We start from the raw sequence: 19,076 nt of genomic DNA, 5'->3' as shown, positions 1-19,076 counted from the left end.
GCTTCTTGTCCGAATGCGTGGGCATCTGGGTTTTTTCCTTCACATGCTTTTTATCCACCTTCAATTTGTTAGAGAAGGGAGCCTTGTGTCAAAAAATTCAGAAGGTGCCCAGAATGTCATTGAGACTCAGAGTTTATGCCATTCCTTGAAAACCCAGTTGCTCCTGTGATTCTATTGCTTAAAGCCCTGTGGAGATTGAACCATCCACATCTCCCCTACGATCTAGCCACACTTGGGGACTGGCAGCCCCCCTCACTTGGCACCCCTGTGCCTTTGCCTACAATCTTTTCTCTACCCGGGAGGTTTTTCCCCTTCTTGTTCATTTGAATCAGTTCTATACTTTAACAGCTTTTTTGAGATGTAATTTACATACTGTAACATTCACCCTTCCCCTATTTAAGCATGTGATTCAGTGACCTGCAGAGCTATGTAACCATCATTGTACATACACATCTTTTAAGACTAAGCTCAAGTGCCCCTCTGCAACCTCCCCAGATCCCTCCCCAGGGGGCACCTAATGCCAGTATGGCATCTACTTAGGACTTCTTTACTACTTCTTCCAGGCAGTAGGCTTTTGCCTACTGTATTTTGTATTTTCAATCTATAATTCCCCAGCATTTCATGCAGTGACCAGCATATACTTGACTCTCAAGACATTATTTATGAATGAATGAATGAATAATATGTATCAGTGCAGTAAGCATCTCTGAAAGTGATAAAATCTTTTTTCATCTTATTTTTAAAAATTTATTTATTTTTTATTTTTTTATTTTTTTTACTTTTTTGTCTTTTCTAGGGCCACACCCACGGCATATGGAGGTTCCCAGGCCAGGGGTCTAACTGGAGCTGTAGCTGCCAGCCTACACCAGAGCCATAGCAACACCAGATCCGAGCCACGTCTGTGACCTACACCACAGCTCACGGCAACGCCGGATGAAAGTGATAAAATCTTAGATTGAGATTAAAAAGTCTGTCCCAATTTTTGATGTCAATTCTCTACAAGGCCGCTAGAAAATAGTAGAGCTTTAGAGGTGAAACACAAGGCTAGGAGATCCAATATTTCTTGAGCAAATAAACACCATAGAAAAAGCAGTTCAGGAGTTCCCATTCAGGAACTGTCAGCAATACAAATTATCCATGAGGACTCAGGTTCGATCCCTGGCCCTAGCTTAGTGGGTTAAGAATCTGGGCATTGCCATGAGCTGTGGTATAGGTAGTAGACACAATTCGAATCTGGTATTGCTGTGGCTGTGATATAGGCTGTTAGCTGCAGCTCCGATTTAACCCCTAGCCTGGAAACCTCCACATGCCACAGGTGCAGCCTTAAAAAGACAAAAAAAAAAAAAAAAAAGCAGTTCAGATGGTCTGACCAAAGACCTGGTGCCTAGCTTTAAAATAAATTGTAGGAGTTCCCGTCGTGACGCAGTTGTTAACGAATCCGACTAGGAACCATGAGGTTGCGGGTTCGGTCCCTGCCCCTGCTCAGTGGGTTAACGATCCGGCGTTGCCATGAGCTGTGGTGTAGGTCGCAGATGCAGCTCGGATCCTGCATTGCTGTGGCTCTGGTGTAGGCCAGTGGCTACAGCTCTGATTAGACCCCTAGCCTGGGAATCTCCATATGCCGCAGGAGCGGCCCAAAGAAATAGCAAAAAAAAAAAAAAAAAAAAAAAAGACAAAAAAATAAATAAAATAAAATAAAATAAATTGTAGTAATGATTGCATGAGTTCCTGTTGTGGCGCAGCGGAAACGAATCTGACTAGGAACCATGAGGTTGCAGATTTGATCCTTGGCTTCACTCAGTGGGTTAAGGATCCAGCGTTACTGTGACCTGTGGTGTAAGTCGCAGACTCAGCTAGGATTCTGTGTTGCTGTGGCTGTGATGAGGCCAACAGCTATAGCTCTGACTCAGCCCCTACCCTGGAAACCTCCTTATGCTCCGAGTGTGGCTTTAGAAAGCAAAAAAAAAAAAAAAAGCAAATGCTGTAATCAATTATAATTTATGTTTTTGTACACATAATTTATTATAAAGCTTCCTAAAGCAAAGGGAATAACAGAGTAATTCATAATTTTTTTTTAAGTGAGGTCAAGGAATTTAATGCTTAGAAGAAATAGGCAAGAATAGTGTGAGTTAACCTGTGAGTTAAGAGGGAAGCCAAGAGCTGGAGAAGCTGCACGGCTTGGGGAGAAAGAGCTGCTGAGACCTACAGCTGGGACTCTGGTGTTGGTATTGGATGTTGGGAAGTCAGCTGATGGGGAAGCGTAGTCAGTAATACAATGGGTGTGGTGGTCGAGTTCCTTATGTATGAATCACTGAAGACTGAACCCTGGCAGGGGCAGGCTTTGCATTTATTTTCTCAATGATTTCCAAGTTAAAAAGGAATAATTTTGTAGGAGTAATACCACAAACTACCTTTTTAACATTCTACTATCTGCATTTAAAGAGAATTTTTCCTATCAGAATAGTACTATTTGTTCACTCTCCAAATTAAAATATGCCCAGAAGCCCAATTCATATTTCCATCACCCAAACATAATTCTTTATTGGGGTTTGACATCTTTACTGGTTTTTTAAATTTGCATATTATATCTTTAATATAAAATTAAAATGGTTTCCAGGGACAGTCAGTGTACCTCTTCCAGCATCATTTAAAAATGCTGTATATTATTTCACCAGATGGGTCTATCACATTGGTTTTTTAAATTCTTTGTTATAGTTGATTTACACTGGTCTGTCAATTTCTGCTGTACAGCAAAGTGACCCAGTTTTACATATATATACACATTCTTTTTTTCACATTATCCTCCATCATGTTCTATCGCAAGTGACTAGATGTAGTTCCCTGTGCTGTACAGCAGGATCTCATTGCTTCCAATCCAAATGCAATAGTTTGCATCTACTAACCCCAAACTCCCAGTCCATACCCTCCCCCCTCCTCCTCCCCCTTGGCAACCACAAGTCTGTTCTCCACGTCCATGAGTCTATTTCTTTTCTGTAGATAAGTTCATTTTTGCCGTATATTAGATTCCAGGTATAAGTGATATCATATGGTATTTGTCTTTCTCTTTCTGACTTACTTCACTTAGTATGAGAGTCTCTAGTTCCATATGTTGCTACAAATGGCATTATTTTGTTTGTTTTTATGGCTGAGTAGCATTCCATTGTGTATATGTACCACATCTTCATCCATTCATCTGTCGATGGACATTTAGGTTGTTTCTATGTCTTCGCTATTGTGAATAGTGCTGGTGAAGAACATAGGGATGCATGCATTGAATTGTTTTTAGGCTGTTCTCTGTTGTTGAATATTTTAAATAGTTTCCAATTTATGATCCAATAAGCAATGATACGATACATCATGTACGTAAGTTTCTGTCTGCTTTCCTGATTAATTCCTTCGGTTAACCTGTAGAAGTGTGACTACTTCACCAAGGGTTTTGGAATACTAAGTCCCAAGCACTTGCCTTTAACCACTAAAAGGAGAAAGCTTCATCAGGATAGCATTGATTCATTATAATTTGAGGGTCCCAGGAAGATCTTTCCACTTGAAAATGTTTTTCCTATTGAACCCTGAAATGGCACCACTAGCAATCCAGTCTCTAGAGGTAAGCTTTGCCCCCTCTGGGCAGGCTCTGTGAAAATGCAAACACTCCCACTGAGAATACTTCTGGTCTCTAACACTTGCTTTCTTTCATCAGCTCCCCTCCCCTTGCTCTCTGTATTATTTCCTTCTATTGAAGTGAGGTAGGAAGGGGAGGCCTAGGATCCTGGGAGTGAAGACAGGTGATGAAAGGCAGAGAGGAGAGAACTTGGACAGGAGAAGGGAATAATTCACAGTAGTTGTGTAAACAGCCAAGAAGCACATGAAACCAACCTTAACAGTACTAAATTTAAGAAATGCAAAATTGTTAAAGGTATTATATTTTTCCTAATTTGGTGTGCAAAAATAAAAAACCTTGGACAATATCTAGTGTTAGCAGGATTATGGGGAAATGAAATTTCCTGTCTGCTCTTGATAGGAGTACAGATTGGTACAATCTTCCAGGAGGCAATTTCACTATCAAAATTTTAAATGGGACTTGTGTGATCCAACAGTCTCACTCATAGGAATCTATCCTATAGATGCATTAAACAAGCATATACAAAAATACATGAATAAGGATGTTTAGGAGTTCCTGTCGTGGCTCAGTGGTTAACAAATCCGACTAGGAACCATGAGGTTTCAGTTTCTATCCCTGGCCTTGCTCAGTGGGTTAAGGATTCGCCATTGCCATGAGCTGTGGTGTAGGTCACAGACACAGCTCAGACCTGGTGTTGCTGCGGCTCTGGTGTAGGCCGGTGGCTACAGCTCTGATTAGACCCCTAGCCTGGGAACCTCCATATGCCATGGGTGTGGCCCTAGAAAAGACAAACAAAAACAATAAACAAACAAACAAAAAAGGATGTTTATAAAAATACATGAATAAGGATATGAATAATATCCATTACTTAGATTAAAAGTAAGAATAAAAACACCAAAAGGCCTATCACTGAAGGGACAGATTATTATAAATAATTATAAAGTATAAAATTATAAATGACATAAATTATTGTAAATAACTTCATTTACTTATACAATGGACTACTAGACCCTGTTACATAGAATAAAATATCTGCTCTGACATAAAGAAAAAATTAAAGGAGAAGTATGCAGTGTTGATCTCATACACATTTTTTTTTTAACTACATGTGGATTTGGTGGGGAGGGGTTCTTTTTCTTTTTTCTTGACAACCACACCTACAGCATATGGAAGCTCCTGGACCAGGGGTCACAGCCATGGCAACACTGGATCCAAGCTGTATTTGTGACCTGTGCCACAGCTTGCAGCAAAGCCGGATCCTTAACCCAGTGAGGAAGACCAGGGATTGAACCCACATCCTCATGGAGACAGTGTCAGGTCCTTAACCCCCTGATCCACAAGGGGAAGTCCAACTATATGTGTTTAAAACTCCATTAGGAGTTTCCATGGTGGCACATGGATAATGAACCGACTAGTATCCATGAGGACATGGGTTTGATCCTTGGCCTTGATCAGTGGGTTAAGGATCCGGTGTTGCTGTGAGCCGTGGTGTGGGTCCAAGATGCGGCTTGGATCCCACACTGTTGTGGCTGTAGTGTAGCCTGACAGCTACAGCTCCAATTCGACCCCAAGCCTGGGAACTTCCATGTGCTGCAGGTTCGGCCCTAAAAAAGCAAAAAGTAAATAAATAAAGAAGAGCTCCATTAAAAGTCTGAAAGTTTGCCCCAACATTCACTGTGATCATGAGGGGAGAGGGACAGGGAATTAAGAAAACAAGGAGATTTTTCTTTGAACTCTGTATACTTTTGTTAAATTTGTTATAGCCAACGGGCACTGCTTTTATAATTAAGAAAATATGTACAGGTTCAAAAGAGACATAAAGGGAATTGAGAGTGTACAGGTGGGCTCACCCTAACGCACCCCTCACATGCCTTGGCCCTGGCTCCCAGGGGCATCTAATCTGCAGGGAAGAGGGTCAAGTTCGGGCATGTTTTGTCAGGAGACCTCAGTGATCATGGTCCTTCTTTGGGGCCCTGCAAGCCCAGAATATATATGAGGCCTCCAATGACAAGGGCTCCCGGAAATGTTGCTGTGACGATTAAATGAGATAATGTATTAAAGACACTAGGAAAGTAGCTGGCTTGTAGTAAGACTTCCATCACTAGCAGCTCTTAGTTACTATTATTATTACTTAAGTGGATCCTGCAGCCCAGCCCTGCAGAGTGCTCCTCCACTTCCAGATCCCACTCGCTGGCACAGATGTTAAGCATTCAAAGCAGGTGTACAGATGCTTACTTTCATGTCAGGGCTATAACTGCACTTAATTGCCAACAAAACCACTTCAAAAGAACTGTTCACCTAAGCGATGCTTGTGCAGTCGGAAACCATGGCTACGTGGTTCTACTTGGCTTTAGAGGAGCATTACTTCTTCATCCATTAATGAAAATATACATAAATCACGGTCACCATGCAAATGGCATACCTTACTTAGCCTTTGCAAGTGAAAGCAAACGTGGTTGCTGGTCATCCGTTTCATGTAGGGAAAAAACAAAACAAAACAAAAAAAACACACAAGTTTTCAAAGCAGGTGAACTCTCCCAACCTTCTAAAGTAGGAGTTTATCCTTACTGCCTTACAATCATTCCACTGAAGGCTGCCAGAATCGAGATCATGCCTGTGCCATCAAATAAAGCCCATGATGCAAATACATTGGGGAAAAAAAAGAATATAATAAATCTCAAGCGCCCTTGTATTACTGTAAAACCCTTGCTTTCTCTACCAAGGAGACTGAATAAAATAAACCAGTGGGCACATGGCTATTTTTGTTCATAGACCCTTAAATGATTATTTGTATGTTAGAACCCAGGCACAATTAAAAGTAAGGAAAGAACAAACCAGATTGAAGAGATGATAAAAAAAGGAGTTGCCTTTCAGGAACCACAGCTGTTTTCAGCTGTGGGAGTTCCTGTAACAGTTTGTGTTGGCCATTTTGTTTTCCCAGCTAAAGTGATTGCGTTAGAGCATCGTATCTTTTGACAACTTGAAAATCAGGTTTTATTCTCTCTCTCGTAAGTTCTTTTAATACCATTCTTAATAAGGAAGAAAAATGTCAGATGTTTTGACTGGTAAGTGGAGAACCTCGTGTATGATTTGGTTTACAGATTCTGAGGGGCTCAAAGCCCATAACGTGAAGACCACATGGACCTAGGCCAAGAGGGTCATAAGATTGACAAGTACCATACAGCTCTGGCCACCCATTTATGATTGTGCAAGAGTCATAGTTTTGTTCTGTGGTTTAACACTGCCTCGGAAGGGAGGCGTTACTGTGCTCAACCACCCCCCCCCCCCCCCCCCCCCCGCCCACGGCTTTCTCTTTTCATTTTTCTTTTTTTTTTTTTTGTCTTTTTGTCTTTTCTAGGGCCGCACTCTCAGCATATGGAGGTTCCCAGGCTAGGGGTCGAATCGGAGCTGTAGCTGCCGGCCTACACCACAGCAACGCAGGATCCAGGCTGCGTCTGTGACCTACACCACAGCTCATGGCAACACCGGATCCTTAACCCACTGAGCAAGGCCAGGGATTGAACCCACAACCTCATGGTTCCTAGTCGGATTCATTAGCCCCTGAGCCACGACGGGCACTCCCACTTTCTCTTTTACATCTCCTGCAGAATACACTTTCCTGGTGGAATTTTAGGCACCAAGGATAAGGCACTAGGGGAGCTATTTGGGGGCCCTGATTCTTAAGTCTATCACGTAGGTGGCTGCTGACTTGCACGCCTCTCCTCCTCACACAGTGATGAGTATGGGTTTGTGTTTCAAAACAGACCTCCACAGACACACAGATTTTCCTTCTTCCTCTCTCCACTTATTCTGAACTACTCAAGAGAACTATATCCTATTTATCTCTCTTCACTGCATGCCTAGCCATAGAGGTTCAATAAATATTTGTTGCATGAATAAAAAGAAATCTGTTTCCTACTTCCTGGAAAAAGGAGTGATCCCCTAATCATGAATAGAGCCTTTGTGACAGCAAGCCTTGGAAAGGCCACCGTGTCTTCTGGGAGAGCAGAGGAAAGGAAGGAGGTCAATGTGATTTGGAAACAGACCTTGTTCATTCATGTCTCGATGTACTTCACAAATATCTGCCCAGTTGTGTCCTAGGCACTGGGTGGGTGGTAGTGACTACAGCACACGTGGTCGTGTCTTGGTGGAGTTCACAGTCTACTGGAGATGAAGCCTCCAGATAAGTAGAAAACAGCAAACAAAATAAAGTCGAAGTGTGATAAAGGAAATAGCCAGGTGTCAGAACAGACATTATTAGACAGGATGGCCAAAAGAAGGCTTTTGGAGGCGAACCCATCTGGGCTGGGATCTAAAGGATGAGAAGGCCCAGGAAGCCAGGAGATTGGTTATCACCAAGGTCCTGAAAGCAAGTGAGTGGAATGGGAGCTGGATGAGCCGGGAAACAACAATTTGCTATAAGACGGATGAGGCAAGGGCCATGGTAAGGAGTTTGGATTTTTTTTTCTACATTAAACTTCTTTAGGAAAACAGAAAATGGAACACTGTAATCCTGAATAAGGAACTTAGAACTATACTTGGTGTGTAACGAGCACTCAACAAATGCTAGCCATTTATATACATATGGTACCCAACTAAACTAGCAAGCCTTGGTCAAAACAGTGGAATGAAATTATCGAAACTTGAGCAATGAAAAGATATCCATTTACCCAACAAACATAGTTTTTTATTTCATAACTGTTCCACACAACCAGCCAAATTCCAGACAAAAATCCGTCAAGTTCCACTTACAAAAAGGAAACCTTATTTTTTGATTGACCCTCTGATATTTAATATTTCTTTGTTTTAAGCAGTCGAACGACAGCCTAGAGAATTATAATGTCAGTACCATCATTTTAAAAATAGATGAGGTGGATCATTTTCATCTGCTCACATAAACCAGTGTAAGTTTTTATCACAGGTGGCCATTTCAGAAATGAGAGTTACAGCTAATCAAACACTTAGCCCACATGCCTTAGTGATTTTAATGATATGATTTGTTGCTATGAGACAAAAACATGTTGTGCGAGAAATAATCTGTTAGAAATCATATGACCTTGATTCAAAGGCTTTTGATTAACAGCGCTAACATCCGCTTTCTGGAAAAGAAACAAACCGTATGATTAGAGCTGGGTAGTCCTTTTAAAGCAAATAAAACATTATGAGCCACTTATTAATGGATATGGGAAGCAAGACTGGCTCTAAGCATTAAAAACTTTCAAGGCCACTGGCAAAGTTGCTCCTCTTTTATCTTGTACTACTTCCACATGGAAATAGACAGTCTAGAAGACCCAAGACCTAGCAGGCAGATTGTATAGTTCTACATGGCTTCTTATGTGTGTGAAGTTGGCTTTGTTACTATTCAGTCTTCATCCATAGTGTGTGTGTGTGTGTGTGTGTGTGTGTGTGTGTGTGTGTGTGTGTGTGTGAAGTTGGCTTTGTAACTATTCAGTCTTCATTCATTTACTTTTTGAGCATCCCCTGGGGTTTGGCACTGTGCTTGGAGACATGGTGGCAAACAGATGCAGTTCATGTTGTCCTAGAGCTTAGAGTCTAGTAGGGAAGGCAGGCAAGAAATTGACAAGTAAGAGTCATGCTTTCTTATACAAACCTAAATCTGATAAGCGCTTGGAAGAAAATAAAATAGGGAGATGGGATAAGGCATCTGGTGAAGGGGTGGGCCTCTTAGAACAGATGATATCTGAGCTGAAACCTGAATGTCAAGAAGCTGGTCTGTAAAGATATAGGGCAAAAACATTCTAGGCAGAGAGGATGGCAGACTCAGGGTCCCAGAGGTGGGGACCTGTTTGAGGCGTTCAAGATGAAGAAAGACAGCAAGGGTAGCTGGTGTTTGGTGAGCCTAGGAGAGTGTAGTAGGAGGTGAAATCAAGAAGGACGGGGAGGAGTTCCCATCGTGGCTCAGCGGTTAATGACTCTGACTAGCATCCATGAGGACACAGGTTCAATCCCTCGCCTTGCTCAGTGGGTTAAGGATCTGGTGTTGCCATGAGCTGTGGTGTAGGTCGCAGACGCAGCTCGGATCCTTCGTTGCTGTGGTGTGGTGTAGGCCAGCAGCTACAGCTCCGATTCGACCCCTAGCCTGGGAACCTCCATTTGCCTCGGCTGCAGCCCTAAAACTCCAAGTGGAGTGCTGAACCCCTTGGAATGTATCTGACCTGCCCCCAGGAAGGCTATGAAAGCAAAACCTGGGTGGTATATCTTGTCCTAGACCACAGGGGTCTCCATGGTCCTATCTCCCCATTTTTTTCTTTTTTTTCTTTTTTTAAGGCTGCACCAATGCCATATGGAAGTTCCTGGGACGGGAGTCAAATTGGAGCTGCAGCTGCTGGCCTAAACCACAGCCACAGCCATGCAGAATCCTGAACCCACTGAGTGAGGCCAGGGATTGAATCCACATCCTCATGGATACTAGTCGGGTTCTTAACACTGAGCCATGCGGGAACACCTGTCTCCCCATTCCTAGAGGTGCTCTCCAAGTCTTGGTCTTTATCAGCCAGAGACAGGGACCTGGGACAGGCCCAGGCAGATCCTTTTATCCTCTTCCCCTTTCTTTAGCCTCTAATGTTATGACCAGGCCTAAGCAATAGCAGGCCAAGGGTCATGGTCAGGGCCAGGAGACAACCTCGGTTAGAGGGGTGTGGTCAGCTTTGCCAGAGGAAGCATGACAGGAGGGCCCAGCTCATGTCACGGGTCAAAGTAGACAATGGGTTGAACACAGGGAACCCAACCAGGCTTAGGAGACTGGCCTGGACATATTGCCAGGGTCACCCAGCCAAGTTTCCTGAGTCTAGACAGTGCGGACCTAGCCACCACACTAGGAAACATATTCTTTGTCTTCTGTTCTGTATTCCCCTAAATGTTCCCCTGAAAACTTCAGTGGTTCCTGACTACTTGCCAAACTAAGAATAAAATTCTTAGCCACATTCTCACCCTCCCCATTCTGGTTCCACCCTGCTTTATATGCTGCTTTCTTTCTCTCTGTCTCTCTCTCTTTTTTTTTTTTTTTCTTTTTTGGCCACCCTGTGACATAAAGAATTCCTGGGCCAGGGATCAGATCAGAGCCACAGTTGTGACCCAAGCCGCAGCTGTGGCAACGCCAGATCCTTAACCCACTGTGCCCTGCCAGGGATCAAACCTGCATCCCAGTGCTCCCAACACACTGCCAATCTCGTGCCACAGGAGGAGCTCCAATCTGCTGCTTTCTTGCTCGCCTGCTAGTTTTATTTCACTTTATATCCCTGCATGTATCCTACCTATGCAGTAGGCAAATCTGGTTATTACTTTTGTAACCAGAAAAAAGAATAAAGACCAATAAACATCTTTTGAAAAATAAGATTCCTCCTTACCCTAACAAGCTATGCCTCCTCAATCATCCAAATTCTTACTTGGGCAGAAGTGGCATTGCTCAGATCACCAGCAGCTGCTGATGGTTCATTTTTCAGGGTTACCCCTGGCTCTCTCCAGTCCCACTATAGGGTAGGGAAGTCACCCACCCCTGAGGTGCATCCAGTCTCTCAGATTTCCCACACTTGAGCCCCTTTCCTTTGGGCCTGGACAGTTCCCTCCAGAGCCTTCCTCTCCGGCCCCTATTGGGCTCCCTGTACCCCTTCTCTGGACTTCACCTCCCTTTTCTCACCTGCGTGGGCACATTGCCCTTCTTCCCTCTGGACCCTGCTGCTCCTCGGCCTGGCTGGGACCAGCTTTCTCCTGGGTTACAGATTCACCCAATTCACTGCCAGGCCTGACTTTGCTCTGAGATCCACCCTCTTCTAACTTCCCTGCACCCCAGCTGCCCATAGCCTTTAGCAAGGGGGCACCGAGAAAGTTGGGAGGTATTGCCAACTTGGTTGGCTGCTTCCCAAAGTTTCAGCCAGGTTTTCATTCATTTAGTTCTTCCGAAGAGAGTGTGTGTGTGTCCACTCAAGGGAAGGAAAGGAGGGAGTCATGATTCTATATCTCTCATGAGGATGATTTCTCCTAGCCTTGGGTTCTAAAAACTTGGGGAATTGCGGTAGGATTAGTGGTGACCTGGACTCCGTGGAATGTATCTGACCTGCCCCAGGAAGGCTGTAAAAGTAAAACCTTGGTGGTATATCTTGTCCTAGACCAGAGGGGTCTCTGTGGTCCTGTCTCCCCATTCTTAGAGGTGCCTTTCATGTCCCGGTCTTTATCAACCAGGGACCTGAGATAGGATGGGTTTGGATTACTCTAAGCATCTTTATTTTTTTTCAAATTCATTTTAATTGTTTCATGTTAATTCCATTTAGTTTTTTGTTTTTGCTTTTTTTTTTTTAAAAAAAAGCTTTTTGTTGCCAACTGTGTTAATATGTTTCTTTCTAAGTGTCTTATTTAAATAGGAACCTGTATGGAGCTTTGTGGTTTCCAATCAGAACACCAAACTCATGATTTCATGGGTGTTTTTATTGAGGAAAAAAATAAAAACAATGACTCAATGGAATGAAAACTATCAAGTAAATAATAGTAGAGGAAAAAGGCAAACATCTCAGAGGTGGTAAATGATATCCAGAAACCTCCATTGGTAGCAAGACAAACATTGGCACTGAGCTAACCTGCCTCTCCACACAAAGCTGCTAGAATCAGTGCTCGCTGTTTTCCTTGCTGTCCTCACCCACAGATGGCCACAACTACCCTCGAGAAGCCTACCAGCAAGTGATCCAGCCCGCTTTCCATGGGCAGGTGCCCCCTGGAACCAGTGCAAGAGGCCCATACCCTGTGCAGAAGGTCTTCCTGAACTATCCCAGCCCCTGGGACCAAGAGGAGATACCTGCAGCAAGAAACTACTCCTCCCCGGGGTTCCCGGGGTATCAGTAAGTGTGATGGGGCCACATTTCAGGCCATTTTCACCTGAGAAAGAAGGATGCCAGTGCAACCAAAATGCACAGAACTCTGTTGTTAGGGCCCAGGTTAGTGACTGAGTCACACGGGCTTTCCAGGGCAGGAGGAATCAGGAGCTGGTTGAGAAGAATCTCTTCAGTAGGAGTTCCCATTGTGGCTCAGTGGTTAACAAATCTGACTAGGAACCATGAGGATGCAGGTTTGATCCCTGGCCTCGCTTAGTGGGTTAAGGATCTGGCATTGCTGTGAGCTGTGGTGTAGGTCCCAGACTCAGCTCGGATCCTTCGTTGCTGTGGCTCTGGCATAGGCCGGCGGCTACAGCTCTGGTTAGACCCCTAGCCTGGGTACCTCTATATGCCATGGGTGCGGCTCTGAAAAAAAGACAAAAAAAAAAAAGAATATCTTCATTAGATGCATGGAGCCACTGGTGACTAGTCAAGATGCTCTTTTGGAAAGGCTCTTTAGATGCTAAGTCACAGCTCTCAGTTCACCTGGCCTTTTAGCCCACGTCATAGGGTTTTACGTTTAGTGACATACTTCCAGTGCTATCAAGTTCTTTTTGCTATCCCTGGTTTCCATACCTGTTAAAACCCATTTCTTTCTTTGAAATTTTAAATTCAATTAGTTCTCAATAGATACTTAAAATAGCCTGTTATTGTCTTTTGTAATAAAAGCATTCCCTGGAGGTCCCGTTGTGGCTCGGCAGAAACGAATCTGACTAGCATCCATGAGGACACACGTTCGATCCCTGGCCTCATTCAGTGGGTTAAGGCTCCGGCGTTGCCGTGAGCTGTGGTGTAGGCTGCAATGCGGCTCAGATCCCACATTGTTGTGCCCATGGCATAGGTTGGCAGCTACAGCTCTGATTCAACCCCTAGCCTGAGAACGTCCATATACCATGTATGCGGTCCTAAAAAGCCAAAAAAAAAAAGAGCTTTCCCACATGTTGAACACCATTATTAGATCTCTCCCATACTCCTCCCAGAAAAACAATTTTGGTTTCTCTTGACTTTAACTGTCTAATCCTTTAATCATTGTTCTCTTTGTTGTTCTCTTTGACTCTTCACACTTTCTTTTCCTCTTACTTTATGAATCTAAAACACATAGGGAAAACTCATGTAAATTGAGCTTCCTAATTTATGACAAAATTGGAAAAAGTGTAGATACAGTGTTTGCTCTTGTTCAAGCACAACTTTTATATGCCACTCAAAGTAAATCTATATTCTGTTTTGACAATGGAGTGAGATATGAAGGTCCTATTAAAGCAGTTTTTTGGGTTTTTTTTTTTTTTTGCAGAAATAGTGAAACCAGTAATTAGCTCAAAAAGTTTATTGAAAGAAAAAAAGCTGACTCTATTTACAATACCAGATAAGTCACATCTGCTTCTCCTCTTTGCTCAAAAGCCAACAAGCCCTCAGATTTTCTTTGCAGACAGATGCTTAATTTTTTACAAACAAAATTGCATGGAATTTAAATAATGGAATTAAGTCATGATTTTACAGCCAGATAAGCACTCGTGCAGAAGAAGTATCTAAAATCCCAAGAACACAAACAAAATTTAAGCATCTTTATGTTTGGTGTTGAATAGGAGAGGTAATAGTAATTTTTAAAATAAATGTTTATTTTGAAATAATTTTAGATTGACAGAAGAATTGCAAATATAGTACAGAGTAAGTGCTTTTGTAACATCAGTTTAAGCCAACTTAAATTGATGATCGCCTTGGATTTTTTTTTTTTTTTTTTGGTCTTTTCTAGGGCCACACCCATGGCACATGGAGGTTCCCAGGGTAGGGGTCCAATTGGAGCTACAGCTGGCAGCCCACACCAGAGCCACAGCAATGCCAGATCCAAGCCATGTCTGTGACCCTCACCACAGCTCATGGAAATGCCGGATCCTTAACCCATTGACTGAGGCCAGGGATCAAACCCGAAACCTCACGGTTCCTAGTCAGATTCATTAACCACTGAGCCATGACAGGAACTCAACCTTGGATTTTTTTTTTTTTTTATCATTTTAGGATAATGAAAAAAAATTTCAGGTAATGAAGCTAACTCTCCTCTTACTGATCTTTTAAAAGATAATCTAAATACAGAAAGTTTATATACCTGAAACTAACACATCATTGTAAATCACCTCTACTTCAATTAAAAAAAAAATATATAGGAGGAAATTAAAAAATTCCCTGGTGGGTTAAGGACCCAGTATTATCACTGCTGTGGCTCAGGTCATTGCTCTGGCGTGAGTTTGATCCCTGGACCAGGAACTTCTGCTTGCTAAGGGGGTGACTCCCCCCCAGAAAAAATTCAGAAAGTTTACTCTGTCATTACTCACCATAATATTAGTGTTGTGTTTTGGGGTTTTTTGTTTGTTTACTTTTTTAGGGCTGTATATGCAGCATATGGAAGTTCCCAGGCTAGGGGTCAAATTGGGGCTATAGCTGCCGGCCTACACCACAGCCATAGCAATGCAGGATCTGAGCCGTGTCTGCAACCTACACCACAGCTCTTAGCAACCTTGGATCCTTAACCCACTGAGCAAGGCCAGGGATCAAATTTGCATCCTCATGGATGCTATTCAGATTCCTTAACCACTGAGCCACCATGGGAACTCTGTTAACATTTCTTTATCAAATAAGCAATCATCTTTTATAACAACTGGGTAACTTTGGGGACAAAGCCAGTTAATGCAAAAAAGGATATGGAACTGGGTCCCCATTAAATGAAGACATATTTTATAGAAATTTGGTTCTCTCTATTAATATAAAATAAAAATAGCTTGCTGAAACATTCACAATTAGAAATATAATATAGTTGAGATTCTGCATAATTTGACTTTAAATCTTATCACATAGGAGTTTCAGAATTTTTGATTAGTCTTGGGTAAAAATACAGAAGCATAAACAACAATCTATTAAAATTAGGCATATCCACATAGATTTTATAATCAAAACTTTTTAAAATTTGTAATAAAAAGTAATTTCAAACACATAAATAACAAACATTCATGTTCCCACTACCTAGATTTTTTTTTTAATGTTCGCATAATGCCCCATTTACTTGAAAAAAAACTTTTAAAGAGGAGTTCCTGTTGTGGCTCAGGGGTTAAGAACCTGACATAGTATCCATGAGGATGTGGCTTCTATCCTTGGCCTCACTCAGTGGATTAAAGGATCTGGCCTTGCCACCGGCTATGGCATAGGTCACAGATGTGGTTTGGATCTACTTTTGCCTCAACTCGGGCATAGGCCTCCGCTTCAGCTCTGATTCAACCCCTAGCCCAGGAACTTTCACATGCTGCCCTCGCGGCCACAAAAAGAAAAAAAAAGGTTTTTTTAAGAAATAAAACATTACAGGAATTCCTGTCATGGTGCAGTGGTTAACGAATCCGACTAGGAACCATGAGGTTATGGGTTCGGTCCCTGCCCTTGCTCAGTGGGTTAACGATCCGGTGTTGCCGTGAGCTGTGGTGTAGGTTGCAGACGCGGCTCGGATCCCGAGTTGCTGTGGCTCTGGCGTAGGCCGGTGGCTACAGCTCCGATTAGACCCCTAGCCTGGGAACCTCCATATGCCACGGGAGCGGCCCAAAGAAATAGCAAAAAGACAAAAAAATAAAAAAGAAATAAAAGAAATAAAACATTACAAACACAGTTTTAGCCCCCCTATCAGTTAGAATTGAGTTAGAGAAATAGAAACAACTCTAGCTACTGTAAACAGAAGGGATTAAATATAGGAAATTGGGTGCATACAGCATTGTTGGAAGTTGGAGGAACACATTTTAGGCTGGGCTTCCAGGAATGGTCCCAGAGCAACATCACAGAACAGGGGACCAAAGAGGCTGCTTCCTCTGGTGTGGTCAGAGAGGCAGAGGTTCAGAAAGCCACCGCAGAGCCCTCCATTCCAGGCCGTGCTGCCACAGTGCAATCCAGAATCAGGAAACCACCCCCCCTCCCCATTGCAGCTATTGGGGCACTGGCAAACAAGGGCGCCTGTGCCCTGCCCTCCACACTGTGAAGCTGCCACGGGAACTCGGCACCTCATGACGACACTTAGAACCGAAACCACAGACGTGGCAGAAGCATGGCCTCCAGTCCCTTCCACCTTCCAAATCTCAGACAGATCATCTGATTGCTCTCAGCCAACTGTGCATGGGAATACTGGTGACCAAAATAATAAATAATAAAAATGCCCTATAATCGTATAATAGAAACCTCTTTAAAGGGCCCTCAGAATAATCAGATTTTCCTTCAGGCATTAGCAACATAGATACCTTCCAACTTACATGATCTTTTCTATCAATTGATACATAATTAAATGTTATCTATCATGACCCAAAAATCCTGTCTTTTTTTTTTTTTTTTTTCATTTTAGATGCAGTACTGATTTGGGTGGCGGGGGGATAAATTTTTTTTTTTTTTTTTTGTCTTTTTGCTATTTCTTTGGGCCGCTCCCGAGGCATATGGAGGTTCCCAGGCTAGGGGTCTAATCGGAGCTGTAGCCACCGGCCTACGCCAGAGCCACAGCAACTCGGGATCCGAGCCGCATCTGCAACCTACACCACAGCTCACGGCAACACCGGATCGTTAACCCACTAAGCAAGGGCAGGGACCGAACCCATAACCTCATGGTTCCTAGTCGGATTCGTTAACCACTGTGCCACGACGGGAACTCTGGGATAAATTTTTTTAATTAATTTTATTGGAGTATAGTTGACATAACAAGTTGTGTTCATTTCAGGTACACAGAAAAGTAAGTCAGTTATATGCATATCTGTAGATACGTATATATCTGTTCCTTTTTCAGATCCTTTTCCCATGTAGGTTATTACACAGTATCAATTACCCTGTGCTATACAGTAGGTCCTTGTTACCTATCTATGTTATACATAGTGTGTACATGTCAATCCCAACCCCCTAATTTTTTCCCTCGTGCCCCACATTTCCCCTTTGGTAACCATGAATTTGGTTTCAAAATCCTTGAGTGCATTTCTGTTTTGTAACTTCGAAAAGTCCCGTCTTTTCCTCTAAATGCCTAAACACCAAACCCTGCATGTCACCCATTATATTACTTTGTTTTGTTTGTGATCTTGTCTGACCTGTGCAGGAGACTTACCTTCCCAATTAGACAGTCCTTAAATCGAGAAATTAAATCCTGCTTCCCTTTCACAAGCCCTTACAAATGGCAGTTGGCTGAATTGCCTATCGACCAAAACTCCGTGGGGGGGAAAAAAAAAAAACTCTTGTCCTTCTGGCTCAGAAAAGAAATGGAGGCAGAGGAGAGAGACCCACTGGTCACGAAAGGGCTTTCTGTCCCTCCCAGTCTGCCTTTGTAAAGCATGGCAACTGACTGTGAATTTGCTCCTTTCCAGGGACCACGTGTATAACCAGCCACCTAACAGAGCTGGTGCTCCTGGGGCGTCCTTGGAGTGCCCTGCAGAGCTGAGACCACAGGGTCCCCAGGCTCCATCCCCAGCTGCTGTCCCTAGACCCCCCAGTAACCCTCCAGCCAGAGGAACTCTGAAAACAAGCAATTTGCCAGAAGAATTGCGTAAGTTGTTTGCAGTGTTGTTTTTCCCTTCTCCTTGTCAAGTCTTCTGCTTTGAGAGTATTTGATGATAACTCACCCAGAATCTTGGACGGTTCTCTCATTCTACACAGTGAAAGGAAATATCCTCTTTTTTTTTTTTTTTTTTTTAATGAGCGGCATTTTAGATGAATGTTTGTAGTGATTCTAATCCTACCTGAAATACAAAGTGTTTACCACTAGATTTTCTTCAGCATATACTCCAACAACAAACAATCCCAACGCTCTCTGCCTCTTCTAAATGATGCTCTTGAGTGGACTCGTCCCTGGATAAATTGATGGGATGTCCATGTGGTATTGGCCAGGGAACTAGCGTCTCACCATAAATTAGCAGCAGCCTTCAAGAACGAGGTCATTTCCTGCAGGAATGAGCAATCTTGTTTGGAAAAAGCGGTCTCACATTCTCCATACTGCTTTACAACCAAATGCAAACTAAGCCTTTTAGTTAAAGAAACACTCGACTAAGTGTCAGGTGATGATGCTTTTTCCACATCTTTGCAGCCAGAACCAGAAATGTTGAACAATCACCAAAATGTTCTCATATTAAGGTCAGTCAGGACAGTAAGTTCCAGAAATCTTAAGAAAGCAGTTGCTATTTGTAAAATTGCGGTATTCTGCTGTGCTTGCCAGAATTCTAATAATCCCTTTCCAGATCTAGGTACTGCTTTGAACCAAAGTTAAAATTAAGCCCTTTGCATTTGCTTGTTGGGGAATCTATGCTCTTTGGTCATTTAAGACTTGGAAAGATTTCTAGGACAATGATCCATGGTTGTTTTTCACTTAAACAGCTTTGTCTTACATTCTTAGACATTTAAATTTTGAGCATTTCTGGAGAATGGGTGGTGTTAGGATATAGTCTGGATGTCAATGTATAGATCACATTAACTTACCTTAACCTATAAGGGAGTCCTAAAATTCTTATAGAGGAATTGGCTGAATATTAGATGTTAAGAAGAAAATGAAGGAGTTCCCATTGTGGCTCAGTGGAAATGAATCTGAC

General features: G+C 42.8%; 1 protein-coding gene across 1 annotated transcript in view; it reads left to right on the top strand.

The window, feature by feature from the left end:
• TRAF3IP2 (TRAF3 interacting protein 2) overlaps positions 1 to 19,076 on the top strand; it is a 53,983-nt gene that overhangs the window by 18,551 nt on the left and 16,356 nt on the right. The window contains exons 3-4 of the mRNA XM_047762881.1: positions 12,276 to 12,468; positions 17,862 to 18,040. Of these exons, the coding sequence (XP_047618837.1) occupies positions 12,276 to 12,468; positions 17,862 to 18,040 (372 nt within the window). The remainder of the gene's footprint in view (positions 1 to 12,275; positions 12,469 to 17,861; positions 18,041 to 19,076) is intronic.

Source organism: Phacochoerus africanus, chromosome 2 (assembly GCF_016906955.1).
Source record: "Phacochoerus africanus isolate WHEZ1 chromosome 2, ROS_Pafr_v1, whole genome shotgun sequence".
NCBI lineage: Eukaryota > Metazoa > Chordata > Mammalia > Artiodactyla > Suidae > Phacochoerus > Phacochoerus africanus.
This window is presented reverse-complemented; position numbering and strand designations above follow the sequence as displayed.